The sequence below is a fragment of the Ahaetulla prasina genome, chromosome 9, assembly GCF_028640845.1.
Source record: "Ahaetulla prasina isolate Xishuangbanna chromosome 9, ASM2864084v1, whole genome shotgun sequence".
In the NCBI taxonomy this organism is placed as follows: domain Eukaryota; kingdom Metazoa; phylum Chordata; class Lepidosauria; order Squamata; family Colubridae; genus Ahaetulla; species Ahaetulla prasina.
In genome coordinates, this window is record NC_080547.1 from 3,690,204 (window position 1) to 3,712,703 (window position 22,500).

Sequence of the window (22,500 nt, forward strand, 5' to 3'; positions counted from 1 at the left end):
ACCATGAAGCTGGCACTCAGATGAAACCAGGATGGGCTTCCCCGTGACTTTTCAAAGAACCAACTTTGAGGTGTCTCAGGGAAGAAAAATTCAGGGGCTGCAGCCAGTTTCAAACCATTACAGTTTTCCTTCGGCTTTCTCGAGCACCGCTTTATGCTTTGACTGGTGAGAGCACACTTGAAATGCTGCGTCCAGTTCTGGTCACCACAATATAAAAAAGGTGTTGAGACCCTAGAACAGTGATGGCTAAACTTTTTGCTATCGCATGCCAAAAGCAGAGGGAGTGCGGCGGGGGGGGGGTGTCACACACGCGCGTGCCCACACCCATAATTCAATGTGCCCTGCCCTCCCATGCATGCGCACATGATGGCATGGTGGGCCCGCTAGGTCCGTTTTTCAGCCTCCCCAGGCTCCAGAGACTTTCTAGGAGTCTGGGGAGGGCAAAAACGGCCTTCTCCACCCTCCCGGAGGCCCTCCAGAGGCCGGAAACGGCCTGTTTCCTGACTTCCGGTGGGCCCAAAACTCAGCTGGCCAGCATGCACATGCACACTGAAGCTCAGCTAAGGGAACGCTCACATGCCCACTGATATGGGTCCACGTGCCACCTGTGGCACGCGTGCCAAAGATTCGCCATCACGGCCCTCGAAAGATTACAGAGAGGAGCAACAAAGATGATAAAGGGACTGGAGGCGAAAACAGGGATGCCCAAACTTGGCCCCTTGAAGAGTGGTGGACTTCAACTCCCAGAATTCCCCAGCCAGCAACTTGCTCATATTTAGAGCTCATGCTGGCTGGGGAATTCTGAGAGTTGACATCCCCAACTCTTCAAGTTTGGACACCCCTGGGCTAAAACATGATGAACGGTTGAGGGAACTAGGTACAGTATGTGTAGTCCAATGAAGAGAAGGACTAATGGTGACATGATAGCTGTCTTTCAATACTGGGGGGGGGGGAACTGTCACAGAAAAGGAGTTGATTTATTCTCCAGTGCACCTGAAGGCAGGACAAGAAGCAATGGGTGGAAACTAATCAAGGAGAGAAGCAACTTAGACATAAAGAGAACCTTCCTGAGAGTTAGAACAATTAAACAGTGGAACAGTTTTGCCTTCAGAAGTTGTGAGTTGCTCCATCACGGGAGGTTTTCAAGAAGAGACTGGACAGCCATTTGTCTGGAGTGGTATAGAGTTTTCTGCCATGGGCAGGGGGTGTTGGGCTAGAGACGGAGTCTCCAACCTTGGTCCTTTTGCTGGCTGGCTTTGCTGGCTGAGGGACTCTGGGAGTTGAAGTCCACAAGTCTTAAAGGGACCAAAGTTGGAGACCCCTGGGCTAGAGGACCTTCAAGGTCCCTTCCAACACAATTATTCTACGTTCTCTTCTTTTCTTTTCTCCCACTGCCCAGCTTTCTTTAAGGAAAGGGGCATGGGAGCAAAACAACCCCCTTCTCCTAATTTGGCTCCTCTCGAGCGGTATGTGGATAAACAAAACCATTTGGAGCCGGAGTGATCACTTTTGAAAAAAATACTGACAGCTTTTCAGTCGTTCTTGGCTCACTGGATCAAATTCCACTTGCTTATCAAAAGCCCTGGTGCCATGGAACAAAGCCGGGCACTTAAACAAAACTGGCAACAGACGTGAAGGCCAGAAAACAACAGCGAGAGCCTGAACAACACATTTTTGAAATAGTTGACCTAACTATGAAGACTAGGCTCTAAATGTGTTACTCGGGATCTCGCTGTTTGCTTTTCCATTTTCCATAGAACATAGAATTATAGGGTTGGATATAGGGTCCCCTTCCTTCCTTCCTTCCTTCGTTCCTTCCTTCTTTCCTTCTTTCTTTCCTTCCCTCCTTCCTTCCCTCCTTCCTTCCTTCCTTCCTTCCTTCCACTTCCTTCCTTCCCCTTCCTTCCTTCCTTCCTTCCTTCTTTCCTTCCTTCCTTCCTTCCTTCCTTCCTTCCTTCCTTCCTTCCTTCCCCTTCCTTCCTTCCTTCCTTCCTTCCTTCCTTCCTTCCTTCCTTCTATTCATCCATCCATCCATCCATCCATCCAGTTATTTCCTAAAGGATCGCGATTATTTTTTTAAGATACAGGCATGATTCTAACTGTTGGTTAATCTTATCTCTTGCCTTTTTCTGGACAGCTGTTTTATTGTATTATTGAAGCATTTTCTTCTAGCAAAGTTTTGTGAGTTTTGGAAGCCACTCAAATGATGCAAAGAGACACGCAGGGCATTGTGAAGCGGATGAAACTACCGTGTTTCCTCGAAAATAAAACCCTGTCTTATATTTTTTTGAACTCTGGAATAAGCGCTTGGCCTTATTTTCAGGGAGGTCTTATTATTTTGGGGCACGTGGTGGAAGACGGGGTTCCTCTTGCCATCTTACCTGATTTCCAGCTCTGTCTCTCTAACCCTAACCAGAGGAAATGGCAGGGACCGGCTGCTCATGCTTTTAAGTATTTTCAGGGAGGGCTTATATTTGGGAGGGCTTATTTTTTTGGGGGGGTTATTTTAGCGCATGCACTCAAAAGCCTGATTGGGCTTATTATCAGGATGTCTTTATTTTCAGGGAAACGGTAATGTCCTCTCAGAGCTACCAACATGGCACAAGCAATAGTATCTTTTATACTAAGTGAAGAAGCACTTCCCTTTATGTATATGTATCTATGTGTGTGTATATATAGAGAGAGGGGGGGGACACGCGGTGGCTCAGTGGCTAAGACGCTGAGCTTGTTGATTGAAAGGTTGGTAGCGGTTCGAATCCCTAGTGCCGTGTAACGGGGTGAGCTCCTGTGACTTGTCCCAACTTCTGCCAACCTAGCAGTTCAAAAGCACATAAAAAATGCAAGTATAAAAATAGGGACAACTTTTGGTGGGAAGGGAACAGCGTTCTGTGAGCCTTTGGCATTGAGTCATGCCGGCCACATGACCACGGAGACGTTTTCGGACAGCACTGGCTCTTCAGCTTTGAAACGGAGATAAGCACCGCCCCCTAGAGTCGGGAATGACTAGCACATATGTGCGAGGGGAACCTTTACCTTTACCTTTTATAGATGGATGGATGGATGGATGGATGGATGAATAGATAGATAGATAGATAGATAGATAGATAGATAGATAGATAGATAGATAGATAGATAGATAGATAGATAGATAGATAGTATATGATCAGGTGTCTTAATTCCTCAGTGAATTGTTAACAGGTTCTTGGTAGGTTAAAAGTTGTGAAAATAAAGGGCAAATTTTGATCTTGCAAGTCCCTGTTTTGGCAGGTTGCTCCTCAATTTTATTTGCAACTTCTGCTCAGGGTAATACTTTGCCCGGCAGATGACTTCCATACTTGGAAGAATCATTAAACCAGGCCATGGTTTAACATTCCACATGCAAGCAATAACCCTTTGAGTTCCCACCATGAACACAGAGGGTGATAAAAATGTCTATGAAGATTCTTTGTCATTGGTTATCCCAAAGGTGCTTTTTTTATTTGTATTTATATCCGGCCCTTCTCCGAAGACTCAGGGAGGCTTACACTATGTCAAGCAATAGTCTTCATCCATTTGTATATTATATACAAAGTCAACTTATTGCCCCCAACAATCTGGGTCCTCATTTTACCTACCTTATAAAGGATGGAAGGCTGAGTCAACCTTGGGCCTGGTGGGACTTGAACCTGCAGTAACTGCAAGCAGCTGCTGTTAATAAGAGACTGCATTAATCTGTTGAGCCGCCAGAGGCCCAAGGCAACTGGATTTCCTTTTTCTCTTGTTGCTTCTCATCCAAGAGAAGAAGAACTGAAGAAGCTTCTTGCATGAGAAGTGAAATGTCTTCAAGAAAAAAAGAAAGTCTGAAAAAAATCAAAGCATTTTGGATTAAAATTTGGTGGGTTATGCAAAATATTTTGAAGAAGAAGATAAAATTTACCCCACAATTGTTTTTATTGGGCATAACTACGGACTGTACATCAATAGAGACTAAATTAATTTTAAACTTAATATCAGGAGCCAGACTACTGGTGGCACAATACTGGAAGAAGGAACAACTGCCTACTATAGAAGAATGGACACTAAAAGTAACGAACTTAGCAGAAATGGCAAAAATTTCAGCATATCTGAAAGACTATTCACAAGAAAGATATATAATGGAATGGAAAAGATGGATAGAATATATTCAAAACAAATATCAGACTAAAAAGTATCAAATAGCATATGAATGACTAGAAAGTAACAATTGTATTTGTATACAGTATTCCCTTTTTTAAAAAATCTTTTTTTTATATGAAATAAGGGAGTTATGGTTCTAGGGGAGGGATGGGAGTTTATGAATAATTAGCGTATTTTAGCTTATGATTGGTAAATGCTATACCCTGTATTTACTCTGGGAAGTCGGGGGGGGTGTGGTTGGGTGAAGTGGGGAGGGAGGGTGGGAGTGGGAGGGAGGAGGGAGTTGGAGGGTAATTATTTGTTAAAACTGTGGTAAAACTTTTTAATAAAAAAAAAGAAAAAAAGAAAGTCCAGTTGCCTTTTGAAATTAGAGATTGAATGATGGCATTATTAAACACGAATAAAAAATATTACGAGTAGCAGTGAAATGATAAAATTAAACAATGGGTGATTAGATAATGAAAGAATATATTTTAATGCAAGCATGTGTATTAATAATAGAATTACACTGATTGGAAAGAACATGAATAGATGTGCTGTATATGTTTAAATGATTGTGATAGGTACTAGAAGTGTACATTGAAACACTGAACAATGAAAGAATGAAGAAATTTTAATATAAATGGATGTGAAGAGCTAAATAAGGGAAATATGAATAACAAAGCAGGTGAAAGATGGAAGATAGAAAAGAAATGTCTTTGAATAATACGGTAACATGAAAAAAAGTTAAAATAGAGATAGAAATAAGAGGGGAATAATAGTATATATATATATATTAATATAACAAGATATATGCAATAATAAGAAAGGTTTAGAAATTGAAAGGCTGTAGTATTAAGTAGTATTAGGTTCAAACAATATAAAACAATGAAAATGAAATGTAATAACTATGAGTAATAATATTATGCCTATTTGTATTAAAATGTATGATACCCAGGTATCGTACTATTCACACATTGAATAGAATAGAATAGAATAGAATAGAATAGAATAGAATAGAATAGAATAGAATAGAATAGAATAGAATTTATATTGGCCAAGTGTGATTGGACACACAAAGAATTTGTCTTGGTGCATATGCTCTCAATGTACATAAAAGAAAAGATACCTTCATCAAGAATCATAAGGTAAAACACTTAATGATAGTCATAGGGTACAAATAAGCAATCAGGAAACAATATCAATGTAAATCATAAGGATACAAGCAACAAAGTCATACAGTCATAAGTGGAAAGAGATTGGTGATGGGAATGATGAGAAGATTAATAATAGTGCAGACTTAGTGAATAGTTTGACAGTGTTGAGGGAATTATTTGTTTAACAGAATGATGGTGTTCGGGGGAAAAAACTGTTCTTGTGTCTATTTGTTCTGGTGTGCAGTGCTCTACAGTGTTGTTTTGAGGGCAGAAGTTGAAACAATTTATATCCAGGATGTGAGGGGTCTGTCAATATTTTCACAGCCCTCTTTTTGACTTGTGCAGTATACAGGTCCTCAATGGAAGGCAGGTTGGTAGCCACTGTTTTTTCTGCAGTTCTAATGATCCTTTGAAGTCTGTCTGTCTTGCTGGGTTACAGAACTAAACCAGACAGTTATAGAGGTGCAGATGACAGACTCAAGATATATATAAATAATATAAAATTAAAAACTTGGGCAGGGGGAGAAAGGAAAAAAGGACCCTTGGGACAACCGATGATGGAGAATCTCTGTAGACATTTAAAATAGGAACATTTTTGCACTTTTGGGTTCCTATTTTCAATTAATTGGCATGTTTTGTGAGATGCAAACCAGATGCAAAGACACTGGTTTAAGCTGTCTATCTGTTCAAACAGATAAAACGTCTTATAACATGTAGTTGTAGTATATGCATTTATTTGGTGTGTATGCATTGATGTGTGTTTGTGTGTTGGAAATATTGCTTAGTTTGGATTGGGACTGCTGTTTAGTTTTAATTCTGCAATTGAATATGTAGGTTGTCCTCAAATTATAACCAATATTGGGACCAAAATTTTCTTTGCTAGGCAAGGCAGTTGTTAAGTGAATTGTGTCCGATTTTACAACCTTTTGCAACCTTTTTGTTGTTGTTAAGCAAATCATAACGTTTTTAAGGAAATCTGGCTTTGTTCATTGCTTGTCAGAAGTTGGCTGAGAAGGTCGAAAATGTGAACGCTTGACGTTAGGAAGCTACAGCTGTTGCAAATACCTATTTGTGGCCAAGTATCTGAATTTGATCATGTGATTGCAGCAGAGGTGGGTTTCAGCAGGTTCTGACCAGTTCTGGAGAACCGGTAGCGGGAATTTTAAGTAGTTCGGAGAACCGGTAAATACCACATCTGACTGGCTCTGCCCCAATCTATACTCTGCCTCCTGAGTCCCAGCTGATTGGGAGGAAATGGGGATTTTGCAGTAACCTTCCCCTGGAGTGAGGAGGGAATGGAGATTTTACAGTATGCTTCTCCTGGAGTGGGGAGATTTTACAGTATCCTTCTCCTAGAGTGGGGAGGGAATGGAGATTTTACAGTATCCTCCCCCTGCTACGCCCACCAAGCCATGCCACGCCCACCAAGCCACGCCCAAAGAACTGGTAGTAAACATTTTTGAAACCCACCACTGGATTGCAAGGATGCTGCAGCGGTCATAAGTCAAACATTTTTAGCGCCATTGTCACTTGGAATGGTTGTTAAACAAATTTATTTATTTTATTTATTTATTTATTAGATTTTTATACCGCCCTTCTCCCGAAGGACTTAGGGCGGTTCACAGCCATAATAAAAATAGAACAATATACAATTAAAACAACAATTAAAAAACTTATTATATATGGGCTGAGATATAAAACAATATTCTATTAAAATTAAACTCTCTAAAAAATATAAAATTTAAAAATTTAAAAATCACGAAGCCAGTCCCGCACGGATGAATAAATAGGTCTTGAGCTATTGTTCTTGGTCTTGATGATTGTAAGTCAAGGACTATATGAATACTGCTGTGCCTACAAAACTTCTGTTAATCCGTAACAACACACAGGATTCAGATTCAGATTAACAGAGTTGGAAGGGACCTTTTAGGTCATCTAGTCCAACTCCCACCCCCACCCACCCCCGCCGACCCTTCTTGAAAGTCTCAAGTAATAAAGCTCCCAAGACTTCCGACAAAAAGGATCTTAAATTTGGGGGCCTTAATTGAAATATTGGAAGTACTACATTTTGATTTTGATTTGATTTTATTTTTGGAAATTTCTGGTGCATTTAACTTATTTTTCTCTTTCCCCTCTTCTCCTCCTCTTTAGAGTAGCTGAAGACATTTAAGGAAGAAGGAAACAACTTCGTGTTGACTAGCAAACATCCAAGCCCTCATGGATTCTGAGAACTCTGTGGCTGACCAGTAGCTGGAGAAGTGGGATGTTTACGTGGAAGTGTCTTATTTTGGGGGCTGTGCTGGTCATAGCCACACTGTCCACTGCAAGACCAGCGCAAACCCTGCCAGAGCAAGGTAGGAGCAGCGTCTGCCTTATTTGCGTTCGTTGGTTTTGTTTCCATTCTTATGTGTTCTACAACCGTGATGTTGGCTAACGGGAAGAATCTTACCAGAATTAGTTTTCTGCCAAACATATTCCCAGAAGAACTGCATGGAACTGTCGTAATTTCTCAGCAGGAAAAATATTTTATGGGGTGTGTGTTGTAGTATATCAGTCCAAGGTATTTTATTCACCAGAGAGGATGGGTGGGGGGAGAGATCTCTTTCTCTACTTCGTTCATGAAACTTGGCAGAAAGCTGGTTTCCACTTTGTGTTCTCTACTGGCTGTTTCGACCTGTGCAGGATTGGCCATGTCAGATATACAAGGCAACCTGGTTTTGCAGTATTTGCAAATCTCCGAACTGAAGAAAGAGGGTTAGGGAGAGAGGTATCAAAAATAATGAGAATAGAATAGAATGGAATGGAATAGAATAGAATAGAATAGAATAGAATAGAATAGAATAGAATAGAACAGAACAGAACAGAACAGAACAGAACAAGAATTTTTTATTGGCCAAGTGTGATTGGACACACAAGGAATTTGTCTTGGTGCATAGGCTCTCAGTGTACATAAAAGAAAAGATACGTTCATCAAGAATCATAAGGTACAACACTTAATGATAGTCATAGGGTACAAATAAGCAATCAGGAAACAATATCAATATAAATCGTAAGGATACAAGCAACAAAGTTACAATCATACAGTCATAAGTGGAAGAAAATGGGTGATGGGAACGATGAGAAGATTAATAGTAGTGCAGACTTAGAGAATAGTTTGACAGTGTTGAGGGAATTATTTGTTTAGCAGAGTGATGGCATTCAGGAAAAAAACTGTCCTTGTGTCTAGTTGTTCTGGTGTGCAGTGCTCTGTAGCATCGTTTTGAGGGTAGGAGTTGAAATAGTTTATGTCCAGGATGTGAGGGGTCTGTAGCTATTTTCACAGCCCTCTTTTTGACTCGTGCAGTATACAGGTTAGGCTTAAAGTTAGTGGACCTGGTCTTTCACACCTGACAGCTCGTTTAATCTTGTCTTATTCAATAGACCATGACTGTCTCAATTCAGGCAATGGGCTAAGTTGCTATGACATACAAGCCATGTTAGTTGTGTCCATACAACATGTAAATCCAATACAAACCCAGTTTACAGTGTATGAATCACCAGAATTATACATCCCAATGCACTGGCACAATTAATAAAGACATATCCATACAATGCCATATCCAAACAAATAACCCGGGCTCTTGGTGATGGCCTGATTCATGTAGCATGCTAAGACAATGGCTACATTCTCACAATCTACTCCCCTTTTACAATTCTCATCCCTTTAGTCAGGGGTGTCCAAAATTGGCAACTTTAAGACTTGAGACAACTCCCAGAGCAAAGCTGGCTGAGGAACTCTGGAAGTTGAAGTCCACAAGTCTTAAAGGTTCCCGAGTTTGGACACCCCTGACTTAAGTAATTTGGGGTAGAGTTGGGGTGACTGGATGGAGCTGAGCATTTACTGGCTGGATGCCCTTCCTGATGCCACATGGAGTTCGCAGCAGATATTTTTTTTCTTTGCGAGAAGAGAGAAATATCTGCCGCTACCTAGGATTAAACTCTCAACCTTTTGAACGGGAGGCGATTAACTTTAACGCTAGGCCGCCATGCCACTCATTCTCACAACCTACTGATCCACAAAACACCCAACTCAATTTTCCCTTATGGCCTTGCCCCCTGTATGTCCCATTTATGGTTTGGAATGGTTGCTTTTCTTCCCGGGCAAGATTCTGTAAGATTTTATGTTGGAAGCTGGCAACAGATGGATGTTGTTAGTGTATACAAGAGAGAATTATTCCAAGGTGCCAGAAGAAGGTTAAAGCTGCAAATTATGAACTAGAATAAATATTGAATATTGAAATAGTTGAAGCCAGTGGCTAGATCAGAAGCAAGCCAAAAGTTACTGTTCTTTTGATCCAACAAGGATAGGGAACTAGTTTTTTTTATTTGTACTTCAAAGATATCACCCTGATGTGGAACCATCTTGCACATCTGCATTATTTTTTATTATTTGAAGCATACAAAGCCTGTCTCAATATTTATCCAGTCCTTTTTGACTGCAGCATTCTTCCGCCAACCTGCAAAAGGACATTTTTCTCATGGCAACTGCAAAAAATTAAAAAAACGAACCTCAGGATCTTGAAAGCATGTTTGAGCCCCAGGCAGCATTCCACATTAGCTTATCAAAACAAAAAGGCAGACTTTGAAAGATTAATTGCGGAGCTCCTTATCATCCAAAGCAATCTGTTAATGCTTTCCAAAGCGTAATCTACCCTGGATTGGTAAGCAGTGTTCAGAAAGTGGGAAAAGAAATAGGAAAGCTACAGCAGAACAGCAGTTAATGAAAGATAACTAAGAGAATGAAGTTTAAGATGAAGGTTTGTCCCATTTCTTGTATCAACCACTCCCTTATGAAAAGTTGACATTTTGCTAAATGTGCAACAGTTAGTTTCCAGGATCACAATACAATTTGTGGGCTAATATTTTACGGGAATGAAGGTAAATATAACTGTCCCAGGATAATGTTGCAGGATGCAGCCATCTACACCCTAATCAACACCTAAAAGCTACTCACAGTCAGAAATCCATATAAATAAAACACGCAGAAGAGAACGGCGCACATTATTTTGGACAAAGAGAAAAGTGTTGTGGCTTCCAGCGGCCAGCAGAGCTGGTGGCAGACTCAGACAGTGAGGAGACTGGGGAGGAACATGGGCCAGTCCTGGAGTCTGGGGAAGGCTCTGATGAGTGCTCTGCATCGGATGCAGAGAGGGGGCCAGGGCCGTCTGACAGTTGTCAGCTGCCTTTGGAATCGGACATTAGTGGGGCAGAAGAACAGCTGGAACCTGTTCCCAGTGTGCGCATGTGTAGAGCTGCTAGGAGAAGGGAACAGCTAAGGAACAAGGGTCGACTCAGGAGTAAAGCAACAGGTGGACGGTGAATGGCCCCTCCCATAGGTAATAAAGCGGAGCGAAAGGGGAATGGAGTTTGCAGGAGACAATTAGTTTGCTTAATTGGTTCTTGACTCTCAGGGACTTCTTGCCAAGTTTTGAAGATATCATCCTGGCAGTTTTCCAAGCCAGATAAGGTCTGTGACTGTAAATTCTCCATGGAAAGACTTTGCTGGATGTGAACGAGAGGAATTCACAGTCACTTAATAAAAAGAGGTTTTTGTCAGGACAAGGAGTTTGCTTCATGCTCTTGGGAAGCCTAGGTCAGAACAAGAAGTTCCTTGAGGATAGGTTCCAGCGGAGCCCCAAAGCTTGGAAGAATAAACCCTTGGTCCTGGTGACCGACTCAGACTGGATCCTGCTAATATTTTAATTACAGGAGGTAACGAAAATCGTTTTGCTTTTTCCGGGATGGATTGCGCAATCCCAGAGGGATATCTGAATGGGCGCCTTTCCTTATTTCAGTTAGAGAAGGAAAAGGAAAACACTGTCATTCCACACACACACACAAAAAAACCCCCTAATCTTAATTGGATCGTGGGTACAAAAGTTCTCTCCATTTAGCATCACTCTGTGATGGACCTATTTAGGTAGGTTTCAGGATGTGAGCACTAACAATACAGAGAGGCAGGGGGAAAAGACTTGCATGCTCCATTCCTAAAAGCTGAGCTTCGACACCTCCTGTGGTTAACCTTCAGCTTTATGGAAATGGCAAATTAGCTGCTTTGCAATTTTGCCTCCAGCAGAGCTAACAGAATGTGGCTGGTGCTTTAATTCATTAGACCCTGACTCAGCTTGACATAAGTGCCCAACCACAATTTATTACAGCCTGTGATAATGTTCCGCGATCTCAGATTTTAACATCTGTGCACCAGGGGTGCCATTCAGCAGGTTCCGACAGGTTCTGGAGAACCGGTTGCGGAAATTTTGAGTAGTTCGGAGAACCGGCAAATGCCACCTCTGGCTGGCCCCAGAGTGGGGTGGGAATGGAGGTTTTGCAATATCCTTCCTTCCCCCATTTCCTCCCCACTCCTGGGGGAAGGATATTGCAAAATCCCCATTCCCACCACATTCTGGGGCCAGCCAGAGGTGGTATTTGCCAGTTCTCTGAACTGCTCAAAATTTCCGCTGCCGGTTCTCCAAACTGCTCAAAATTACTGGACCGCCTACTGCCACAAACAGCCTCCCATCGACCTGTGCACTCCCACAGGCCACCCCAAGGTGCCATCGGTGAAACAATGTCAACTGGCGACCCCCAGGGGTAGGGGCCTTCTCTGTGGGGGCTCCTGCCCTCTGGAACGAGCTGCCTCCGGGGCTTCGCCAACTCCCCGACCTTCGGACCTTCCGCCGTGAGCTGAAGACTCTTTTATTTCATCGAGCTGGGCTAGCCTGATTAAGTAATTTTAAATGGGGTTTTAGTTTTTTGTATTATTTAGTTTTTTAATATTTTGGCCACTATTTATATAAATTTTTAGTCTGTTTTTAATGTGTATTTATTGTATTTTTAATTGGCTGTTAACCGCCCTGAGTCCTTCGGGAGAAGGGCGGTATACAAATGCAATAATAAAAATAAAAAATTTCCGCTACCGGTTCTCCAGAACCTGCTGGATTTCACCCCTGGTTAAACTGTAATTTATACTTTCAGAGTATAGTTAATAGCTCGGAGTGCACAGAACAGAAGTTTGGGGTTTGCTTTCTTTTGTTGTTGTCGTTTTGTGTCTTTGAATCAGAATCAGCTCCTAGTGACAGCTTGGCAAGTTCCTTAGGTTTTTTTGACAAGGTTTCAGAAGTGCCTTTTTTTCTTAGAGCAGAGATAAAATGACAGGCCCAAGATTACCCATCTGGCTTTGTGCCTAATGTGGAGCTAGAATTCTCAGCTTCTAGCCCAGTGCCTTAACCGTTCCACCAATCTGGCTCTCTTAAATGGTGAAAACATGACTACAGAAGTGTGTGAAAATTTCCACGCTGATCCTCTGGGGAAACATAACAGAGAACATAGAATTATCAGGCTAGAAGGGATCTCGGAGGTCTTCTAGTCAAGACCCCTGTTCAAGGCAAATAGTTGTCCAAATAGTTGTCCAATCTGTTTTTGAAAACCTCGGGTGATGGAGCAGCCACAACTCCGGGAGGCAAGTTATCCCATTGATAAATTGTCAGGAAATTGTGATATCTTTTAACAAGTTTCCATCCATTAACGTAGCTTGATAAAGAAATTAGCCCAAAGGTTAGAAACCGAACAGAACTGCAATTATTATTTTCCCCATATCTCAATCACAGGTTGACTGAAAGGGAGGCTCAGCTCCTTCTGTGCTGCGCCAGTACTAAGCTGGATTCTTGAACCTGAGTATATTCTCTTGTAATAGGGTTATTTTTTAACTGCATTGATTTATTGTTATATTCTTAGCACCCCGTAAGTGACTTTGCTTTTACAGGTGACTTGAGTGTGCCTAGATAGTGCTTGGATTTCTGAGACAGGTTAGGAAAAAAAAATGTTTTTAAAGTGTTTACACATCAGGCTATATTTTTTTTTCCAGTACAAAGTATATATACCTCAGAGGTGGCTGTTGTTGGTTCTTGGCATTCACAAAGCTCTGGACTCAGTCCAACTAAGCTCAGAGAACACCAAGGATGTTTCTCAACCTTGAAGTTTTCAGAGACTTCAACTCCCAGAATTCTCTTCATGGCTGGCTGGAGAATTCTGGGCGTTGAAGTCCACACGTCATAAAGAGCTCAAAGGTTGAGAAATATTGATATAGACCCAATCTGTAGATATCGCCCCAAAATCAGTCTCTGGGATCTGAACACCTCTATCGGATGATGTCAGCAGTCTGGTTGATTCTTTCCATCAAACCTTGTGGGACTTTTAAAACTGGAAAATAGATCATGATTGGCTCAGGAAAGCCATAACAAACCCGCTTGTCAGCTTTTTGAGGTCAAAACATAGTTTGAAATAATTCCATAACCAAAGCGAGCGGTACAACACCTGAGATCCGTAATTTTTTTTATTGTTGGGGAGCTGCATGGGGCCATAATACGCCCCATTTGATTTGAGTTAGCATGTTGCATCTGTTCTGCCAAATGTGGTACTGTCAACAAGCCATAGTTAGGTTCAACCTGGTTTTGTTGCTGTGTCAAATCTGCTAATGTCTTATTAGTAGCTAAATAAAGAGACTGTGGATAAGTCCCAGCCTTGAAATCCTTTTAGATGTTCCATCAATACATGCTTGTGCCAACAAGCTAACAAGGATCTAAAGGAAATAGTGGTGGCCACATTGTCTGTTAATATTGAATCCTCTCTCCTAGTCTTTTCAATACCAAAACTCATCCATCATTATCCTTCAATTACCCCATAATCCAGTGGTAGTCAACCTGGTCCCTACCCCCCACTAGTGGGCGTTCCAGCCTTCATGGTGGGCAGTAGGGGTTTTGTCCGATACTGAAGCACTTTCCTTTTTTTTTTTATTTAATTGACTTTTTAAAAAAATTTCATAGCATTATTTAAAAACATTTTCATTAAGTTTTCATAAAATTCCCCGTGACAATTTAAATTTCTGAAAATATACTATTTGTATCGCCCGCGCGTAAGTTTAGTTCACGTTACGTAAGTGAAACTAAATGGCGCTATAATGTGACCGCAAAGAAAAGAGCCTCGTCCCAGAATAGCTCGCGCATCTCCCCCCACACCACCCAGCTGTAACAGACAAGCAGAGCTGGTAGCCGGTGCCCCCACCCAAACCCAATCCACGATGCGCGAGAGGCATGCGCAGATGACGATACACGGCGCATTACTGTGGAACCGGTGGACGGTTAGAAAATTTTACTACTAACAGAGATACAAAAGTGAGCAGTAGGTATAAAAAGGTTGACTACCCCTGCCGTAATCCCTTGCGTGGTGGAGTCTGGGCAACGGAATGGAGCTGAGTGTTTACTGGCCAGATGCCCTTCCTGTCGCCAATGCGGAGTTTTGTTCAGCAGATAAATGCCCAGAGAGAGAAATATCTGCCTCTACCTAGGATCGAACTCACAGCTTCCTGATTGTGAGGCGAGAGCTTCACCTCTAGCCCACCTCACCACGCTCTTCAGTAGCAACACAGATGCTTTTTGATGGTAGAATTGGTTTTGTTTATTTCATGGAACCTTTTTATTGTGTACCACCCTGAGCCAGATTTTTCGGAGATGGGCGGCTGTAAGAAATACGACAAAAGGAAAGAATAAATTAAATGCAAAAAAAACAACAACCAAGGGCAGAGATTTATTTTTCAGTCTGTCTTAGGCAGATTTTTGTGTCGAGTATGCATGGCTGTTTGGTTTGGGTATTTTGCAAACTGAGCCACAGCACATGAAATCTAAGGATGGGAAGAATTTGGCTCAGCTGAGGAGTGTCTATAAAGGGGCTAAGGGACCAGAGAGCATCGGTGACTGGCCGATTTGTTTGATGCTGTGATTAATTACTAGGCAGTGGTCCGGGAGAGATTGGAAATGCAAAGAGAAGAAAGCAGTTACTGAACAACCGGGAGGTCAAAGGTCATGCGTAGCAGCTGGGGCATGTTTTTACAACTCCTTTTCCTGGGTGGGGGGGGAAAGCAAAAGTATTTCTTCCCCGTCCCCCAGGCTCCAGCCTTACAAACAAAGGAGAGACCCCCTACTCACTGCCGTAGTCTCTCCCACCCACCCCCACCCCCATTAAAAATAACTCCTGAGCGACAACAGGACCGATTTAAGCTTGAAAAATCCAATTTGCGGAAAGATTGATTGCTAACTTTTGCCCAAATTACGGAAGGAGGGGGGGGAGTGAGGAGGAAGAGGGAATGCAGGTGTGTTGTTTTTTTTAAAAAGAAAAGAATGCATCTTATCAAGGTGAAAATGAATGAGCCAATTAGCTAGGTAAGGTTTCCTCCATCTCTGCTGAGAATTTTGTTTAAGGCGTTATTAAGAATCTGTGCAGGCCAATAGAATAGAATTCTTTATTGGCCAAGTGTGATTGGACACACAAGGAATTTGTCTTGGTGCATAGGCTCTCAGTGTACATAAAAAGAAAAGATACCTTCATCAAGAATCATAAGGTACAACACTTAATGATAGTCATAGGGTACAAGTAAGCAATCAAATCATATTAGGAAACAATCAATATAAATTGTGAGGATACCAGCAACAAGGTTACAGTCATACAGTCATAAGTGCATGACAATCTTTTGGCTGTCTGTGGACTGTGATGAAGATGATGGTGCCATCCGTTCAATCGTGTCTGATGTCCCCAATTCTATGGACATATTTTTCTCTCCCTATTTTTCCCATCTTTACAGCTTCCTTTGAGTTATTTTATCCTCTGGCTAAGGGACGCAGTGGCTAAGACGCTGAGCTTGTCGATCAGAAAGGTCGGCAGTTCAGCAGTTCGAATCCCTAGTGCCGCCTAACGGGGTGAGCTCCCGTTAGGTCTCAGCTTCTGCCAACCTAGCAGTTCAAAAGCACGTAAAAAATGCAGGTAGAAAAATAGGGACCACCTTCGGTGGGAAGGGAACAGCGTTCTGTGCAGCTTTGGTGTTGAGTCATGCCGGCCACATGACCACGGAGACGTCTTCGGACAGCGCTGGCTCTTCGGCTTTGAAATGGAGATGAGCACCGCCCCCTAGAGTTGGGAACGACTAGCACATATGTGTGAGGGGAACTTTTACCTTTACCTATCCTCTGGCTGACGTGGACTTTGATAGTGTCACCTTTTACCGCTGACTGTTCCAAGCATAATTAACTTTTCATGTAAGTTTGATCGCATAACGTGGCTGAAATAAGTAAGATGGAATTTTGTGGGTTTTGCCTTCCGGCAATATGACTGGCTTTATATTTTCCAATATTTGCTGGATTGCTACCCATGCTGAATCTGCAGGAGCTTTTTCCAAAACCACACCTCAAACAAGTCATCTTTAAGGTAAAGGTAAAGGTTCCCCTCGCACATATGTCCCAGAACCAATTACCGTATTTTTCAGAGTATAAGACTCACCTTTTATACTCCGAATATAGGCCCCAAACAGAGGTTTCAGAGGCTGAAAAAAGCATCAGAAACAGAGCTTCAGAAAAAAAGCCCCCAAACTGAGCTTCAGAAAAGAAGCCCCCAAACAGAGCTTCAGAGGCTTTTTTTCTGAAGCTGTTTCGGAGGCTTTCAAAGGCAGAAGCAAACTTTTTTTCTGAAACAGAGTTTCAGAGGCAGAAAAAGAAAAAGCAAAAAAAAGCAAGGCACAAAGCTCACAACCAAGGAACCTGTCACTAAAATTCACTTCTGGTAACATCTGATTGGGGGTATTCTGGAGTATTCTGGGAGGCTGATCCACCTGCCAATCAGCTTTTTTCTTATTTTCCTCCCCAAAACTAAGGTTATACGCTGAAAAATACTGTAACAATGAGTACCAAGGTTTTACTATATATAATTACCTATAAATTCATTCTGCCTGATTTGTTCAGCCCATCCAGAGATGTTGGGAGTGCCCTCAAATGACACTGAACCCAGAATTGCAGCTGTACTGGGTTTTTTTGGATACACACAGTGGTTGGATTCAGCCAGTTCATACCTATTCGGGAGAACCAGTTGTTAACTTTCTAAGCAGTTCGGAGAACCGGTTGGCGGAAGAAATCTTATTTTGTTTTTTTCCCCCACTTTACAGGGCTAATCCTGTAAGGAAGGCAGGAAGGAAATGTTCTGGTGGTGTTTCTAGCCTCATCTTTATTGCCTTGCTTACAGAAACTGCCTCTCTGGTTAACCCTTAGTACATTGTAACAGCTAAGGCGAAGCGCCCATCAACCTAAGTGATGTTGAGTTGACCACGCCCACATGGTCACATGACCACCAAGCCACGCCTACCTAGCTGGTCATTAAGGCAGAGAACTGGTTGTTAAATTATTTGAATCCCACCAATGGATACACACCTGTACACTTTTAACTCCAGAGAGCAGGTGGTACTCTCCCTTACAGTCTCTCGGAGGGCAGCAACTCTTTTTTTAGAACCTTCAATTACTGAAAAATTAAGGAAGTCACCTGATCTTGGGAGGAGTGGTGGGGTTTTGGGGTAAGATTTATAGTTTTAGATTCCACTTCTGTTCTTTCTATCCACTGAATTCTGAACAGCCAACTGTGTTTTTTGTTTTTTTAGTTGAATGGATCTTGCGGCATTATGATGATTTGGTACGCAATACACTTACAGAAAATTGGATTGATTAATTAATCTAGGGACAACTGGTTAAATTAGCCTCAGATGAGTCATGCAAAGACAACCTTTTTTTTTTTTTTGCAATTGGAGATTTTATTGCAAAAGTTTTCCAAGGTACAAATATTGCTGCGCAAAGACCTGGTCAAAGATAATTTGAGAAATATTCACTATTTTGTTTCTCTCCCCCCGCCCGCCCCCCCACACACACAGAAAAGGAATGCTGGCTAAAAGATGATTATTTGAACTGAAAGGCAACATCCTATCCGACTGGAAATCGGAGACTGTGTGGAGCCTGGCAAGCTGCTCGGTGCCAGGGAGCCGATTTTGCTGGGTCTTGTCCCTGGATAACTTAATGTTCCCAAATCTCTCGTAATTCTCGCCCACAAATCATTAGAGACGTTTCCAAAACCTGAGGATTACTTATTAAAATAGCATCCTGCTGCTATGCTAAAACTGAAGGTGGACAGGGCATAGCTTAGGTAAAGAACCTACTGTTTTTTTTCCCTTCTAAATTGGAATTCAGGATGAAGTCTGCATGATGGCATCAATGCTTGTCCTAATGCAGTGTCGGCGAACCCATGACACGCGTACCAGAAGCGGGATGTGAAACCATCCCGCGAAGAATGCGCGGCCTCGCTGGCTCCTCTTCCGCGTTCCTGTGATCACACGTGCGGCGGTCAACTGGCCATCGCGCGCACGGGAGCGCTCTTCTGGGTATCGCTGCTCCCGCGCATGCAAAGGCCAGCAGGGCTATGCATACCTCTCGGAATGGTTTCGCGTGCCACTTCCGGCACGCCGGCCGGTATGCGGGAACGTCAAAGGTTTGCCATCATGGTCCTAGTGTCTCCTGCTTCAAGGAACCTCGTATAATTATCATAATATATTATATTAGAATCTCAGCATATTGACAGTGGACAATGAACTTGTCAGCTCTGCCTGGTAACCCAGGCAGGAAACGGCAGCTAGATGAATGAATTCCACTTCGTTGTAAGGTTATATGAACAGAATCTTGCAGGCCTGAAAATACAAACTGCCCACCGTCACCACTTTCAACTGATTGATGGGTCCTTCCTACGTTTCTTCCCCTGACTTTTAAGCCAGTGGGGGCTCCTGCCTCTCTTATCTCATTGTTTCGTAGGCAGCATCTCTTCCTCAAAGTCATCCACACATTGTGTTACACAAAAGGCAGCAGCAGTTAAATGTGAAGCTTTATTTTATTTATTTATTTATTTATTTATTTGATTTTTATACCGCCCTTCTCCCGAAGGACTCAGGGCGGTGTACAGGCAAAATAAAACAAACAATACAAAGTACAATTTAAAATGCAATTTAAAAAACTTATTTAAATTAGCCTGAAAAATTTAAAAAATTTACCATACACTAAAAAAACCCATTTAAAATTAATAAAAATTTGACATTTAAAATTCAATTCAAGCCAGCCCCGCGCGGATAAAAAGGTGTGTCTTCAGTTCGCGGCGGAAAGTCCGAAGGTCAGGTATTTGGCGTAAACCTGGGGGAAGCTCATTCCAGAGTGTGGGAGCCCCCACAGAGAAGGCCCTTCCCCAGGGGGCCGCCAGCCGACATTGTTTGGCGGATGGCACCCTGAGAAGTCCCTCTCTGTGAGAGCGTACGGGTCGGTGGGAGGCATGCGGTAACAGCAGGCGGTCCCGTAGATACCCAGGCCCTAAGCCATGGAGCGCTTTAAAGGTCGTAAGCTTACTTTTTCCAAGACCCAAAGGACTTGGTCCCATTTCCAAACCTTAAGAACCTGAGTCCCGACAGCACTCTTCCAAAAGCCAACTGGATTTTCTTGGTTTTTTTTTCTTCTTCCTTGAAGGCATTTCGCTTCTCATTCAAGAAGCTTCTTTAAGAGTTGTGATGGCGCAGTGGTTAGAATGCAGTACTGTAAGCTGCTTCTGCTGCCTGCCGGCTGCCTGAAATTTGGCAGTTCGAATCTCAGCAGACTCAAGGGTGACTCAGCCTTCCAGTGGTAATGATGACCTATGATAGTATCTTATCTAAGACCTATGATAGTATCTGTAATTGTTTTTTGTCCCCTTCTCCATCAATCAATTTTCCCAAAGGAGTTGGGCTTTTTAGATTATAAACATTTACTGATTTTTTTCAGCATCTGTTTGCTAAAGGTGGAAGCAGTGCTTTAATTAAAATGCTGTAATTAAACTTCATGGAAACCTACTGCTTAGGTATGAACTGATATTGTATACAGTAAATCAGGAGACAAGTACATGCATGTAACAGTAAACTATAATTTAGGATTACATGCATGAGTGGCAACAAACGAAAATGCCAGGTTTGGCCCAGGATCATTCATACCTTCTCTCCTGCCAGCCGGGAACAGAAATGTACCATATTTTAGATTTATTTTTAACAGAATTGAAACTCGTACATAAAATGGAAAAGTGAGTTAGGACTTCAAAGCGAATTTTAAAGCAAGCTTTAGTCAGTTGAAATCATACAAGCTACTTAAAATTCTGGATCCTTTTTTTTTATCAGTTTAGTAAACTAACGTTTATATATCATGCCTATCTCGATATCATAAATAGTTATATAAATCATACAGTAAAGGAAAAAAACCTATATCCTAAGAAAATTCTAATATCTACAAATTATTGAAACTATCCATTGTGCTGTTTTGGTTTAATATGAGAAATTTAAGGATGCCAAAGATCTGGAAATGTCTTTATTACGGATACATAGTGATGTCTATCAAGCAGTACTCATGATAGTAAATTATTTTCAACTAATCCATTCTTGCCAAACCAAATTCTCTTTTTCCAGTGTTGCTATGAACCCAGCTTTTGTTCAGCATTTTTTTTTTCAGCTCAGAGGCCTGCAGAACAATCTGTACTACGCTAACGTTAACAGTAAACAAAGAATTCCATACAATAAATCAACCAAAAAAAAACAGGATGAAATGACCACCATACAGACACACAGGTCACCATAAATAAAAATCTTCCCAAAATGGAGGGATTAAGAGTCTCCCATATCAAGTTTTGTTTTGATTTTTTTTTGTAGTTGCGAGGCAATAGAGAAGAAAAGGAGGGGGGGAAAAAAACCTAATAATTTTTCCTCAGTTTGACTGCCGAGGGTTTGTTCTGCTGGAAGAATTGAAATATGGAACGTGTTATATGAGGAGTGTTTTTTTCCCCCTCCTGTCTCTGTTTGTAAAAGATGATGGTTCAGAATATAGGTCGTTCTCAAAAGTGACATGACCGTATGTAGAGATTCTCAGCCATCCAGGCCATGGTTGTCCCAAAGGTGCTTTTTCAGGACTTTCTTGTTTTTTTTCTTTTGAAGATGTTTCCCTTCTCATCCAGGAAGCTTCTTCAGGTCTACAGTTTCTTGGTTGAGAAGCGAAACGTCTCCAAAGAAAAAACCAGGAAAGTCCAGTTGCCTCCTGTAAAAAGCACCTTTGGGACAACCATGACCTGGATGACTGAGAATCTCTACAGACTTTTAGCGTTACAATTTGGGATGAACGTCCTTTGAATGGTGTGGGAGTAGGAATCGATTTCCAGAGGAAAAAAATTGCAGATTACAGGAACCATTTGCACCACTCATGTGACTCTGAGGACACAGGTAAACCTCCAAGTAGCCTCAACGACCCTCTAAAAGGATGCAAATGACCAGCTGTCTGCAAGGAATATAAATCCTTCCATTCCCCACCATCCGGTCAGCACTGAATAAGCTTTTTTTTTTTAATTTACATTTATATCCCACCCTTCTCCGAAGACTCAGGGCGGCTTACATTGTGTAAGGCAATAGTTTCATCCTATTTGTATATTTATATACAAAGTCAACTTATTGCCCCCAACAATCTGGGTCCTCATTTTACCTACCTTATAAAGGATGGAAGGCTGAGTCAACCTTGGGCCTGGGGGGACTCGAGCCTGCAGTAATTGCAGGCAGGTGTGTTTTAATAACAGGCTGTCTAACAGCCTGAGTCACATCCACTTCTTGGATGAGAAGCAAAACGTGTTCAAAGAAAAAACCAGAAAGTCCAGTTGTCTCCTGAAAAAAACCCACTTTTGGGACAACCATGACCTGGATGACTGAGAATCTCTACAGATTTTTAGCCGTACAATTTGGGATGAACATCCTTTGAGTGCTGTGGGAATAGGAATGGATTTCCAGAGTGGGCGGGTGGGAATGGAGACTACAGGGACCATTTGCACCACTCAGGTGACCCTGAAGACACAGGTAAACCTCCAAATGCTTCAACCACCCTCTAAAAGGATGCAAATGAACAGCTGTCTGCAAGGAATATAAATCCTTCCATTCCCCACCATCCGGTCAGAGCTGAAGAAGCTTCTCGGATGAAGAGCGAAATGTCTTCAGAGGAAAAAAAAAGAAGAAAGTCCAGTTGCCTCCTGAAAAAGCACTTTTGGGACTGACAGGACCATTTTTCACACAACTTTCACACAGCATCCCAATATCACATGATCAGAATTTGGATGCTTGGCAACTGCGCGTGTTTTTTATGATGGTTGCAAGGCCACTTTTTGCGACCTCTGACAAGCAAAGCCAGTGGGGAACAACTCCATTAATAAATTAACCACTAAGTGATTCACTTAACAACTGTGGCAAAAAAAGGTCTTAAAGTGAGGCAAAACTCACTTA

The 22,500-nt window shown here is 42.0% G+C and overlaps 1 protein-coding gene across 7 annotated transcripts in view; it reads left to right on the plus strand.

The window, feature by feature from the left end:
* FGFR1 (fibroblast growth factor receptor 1) overlaps positions 1-22,500 on the plus strand; it is a 147,255-nt gene that overhangs the window by 33,639 nt on the left and 91,116 nt on the right. For 6 of the 7 annotated variants that reach the window (XM_058194471.1, XM_058194473.1, XM_058194476.1 and 3 more), the window contains exon 2: positions 7,443-7,645. In XM_058194471.1, coding sequence (XP_058050454.1) covers positions 7,555-7,645 — 91 coding nt within the window. In that variant the 5' untranslated portion in view covers positions 7,443-7,554. The remainder of the gene's footprint in view (positions 1-7,442; positions 7,646-22,500) is intronic. The other variant, XM_058194472.1, reaches the window with a different exon arrangement.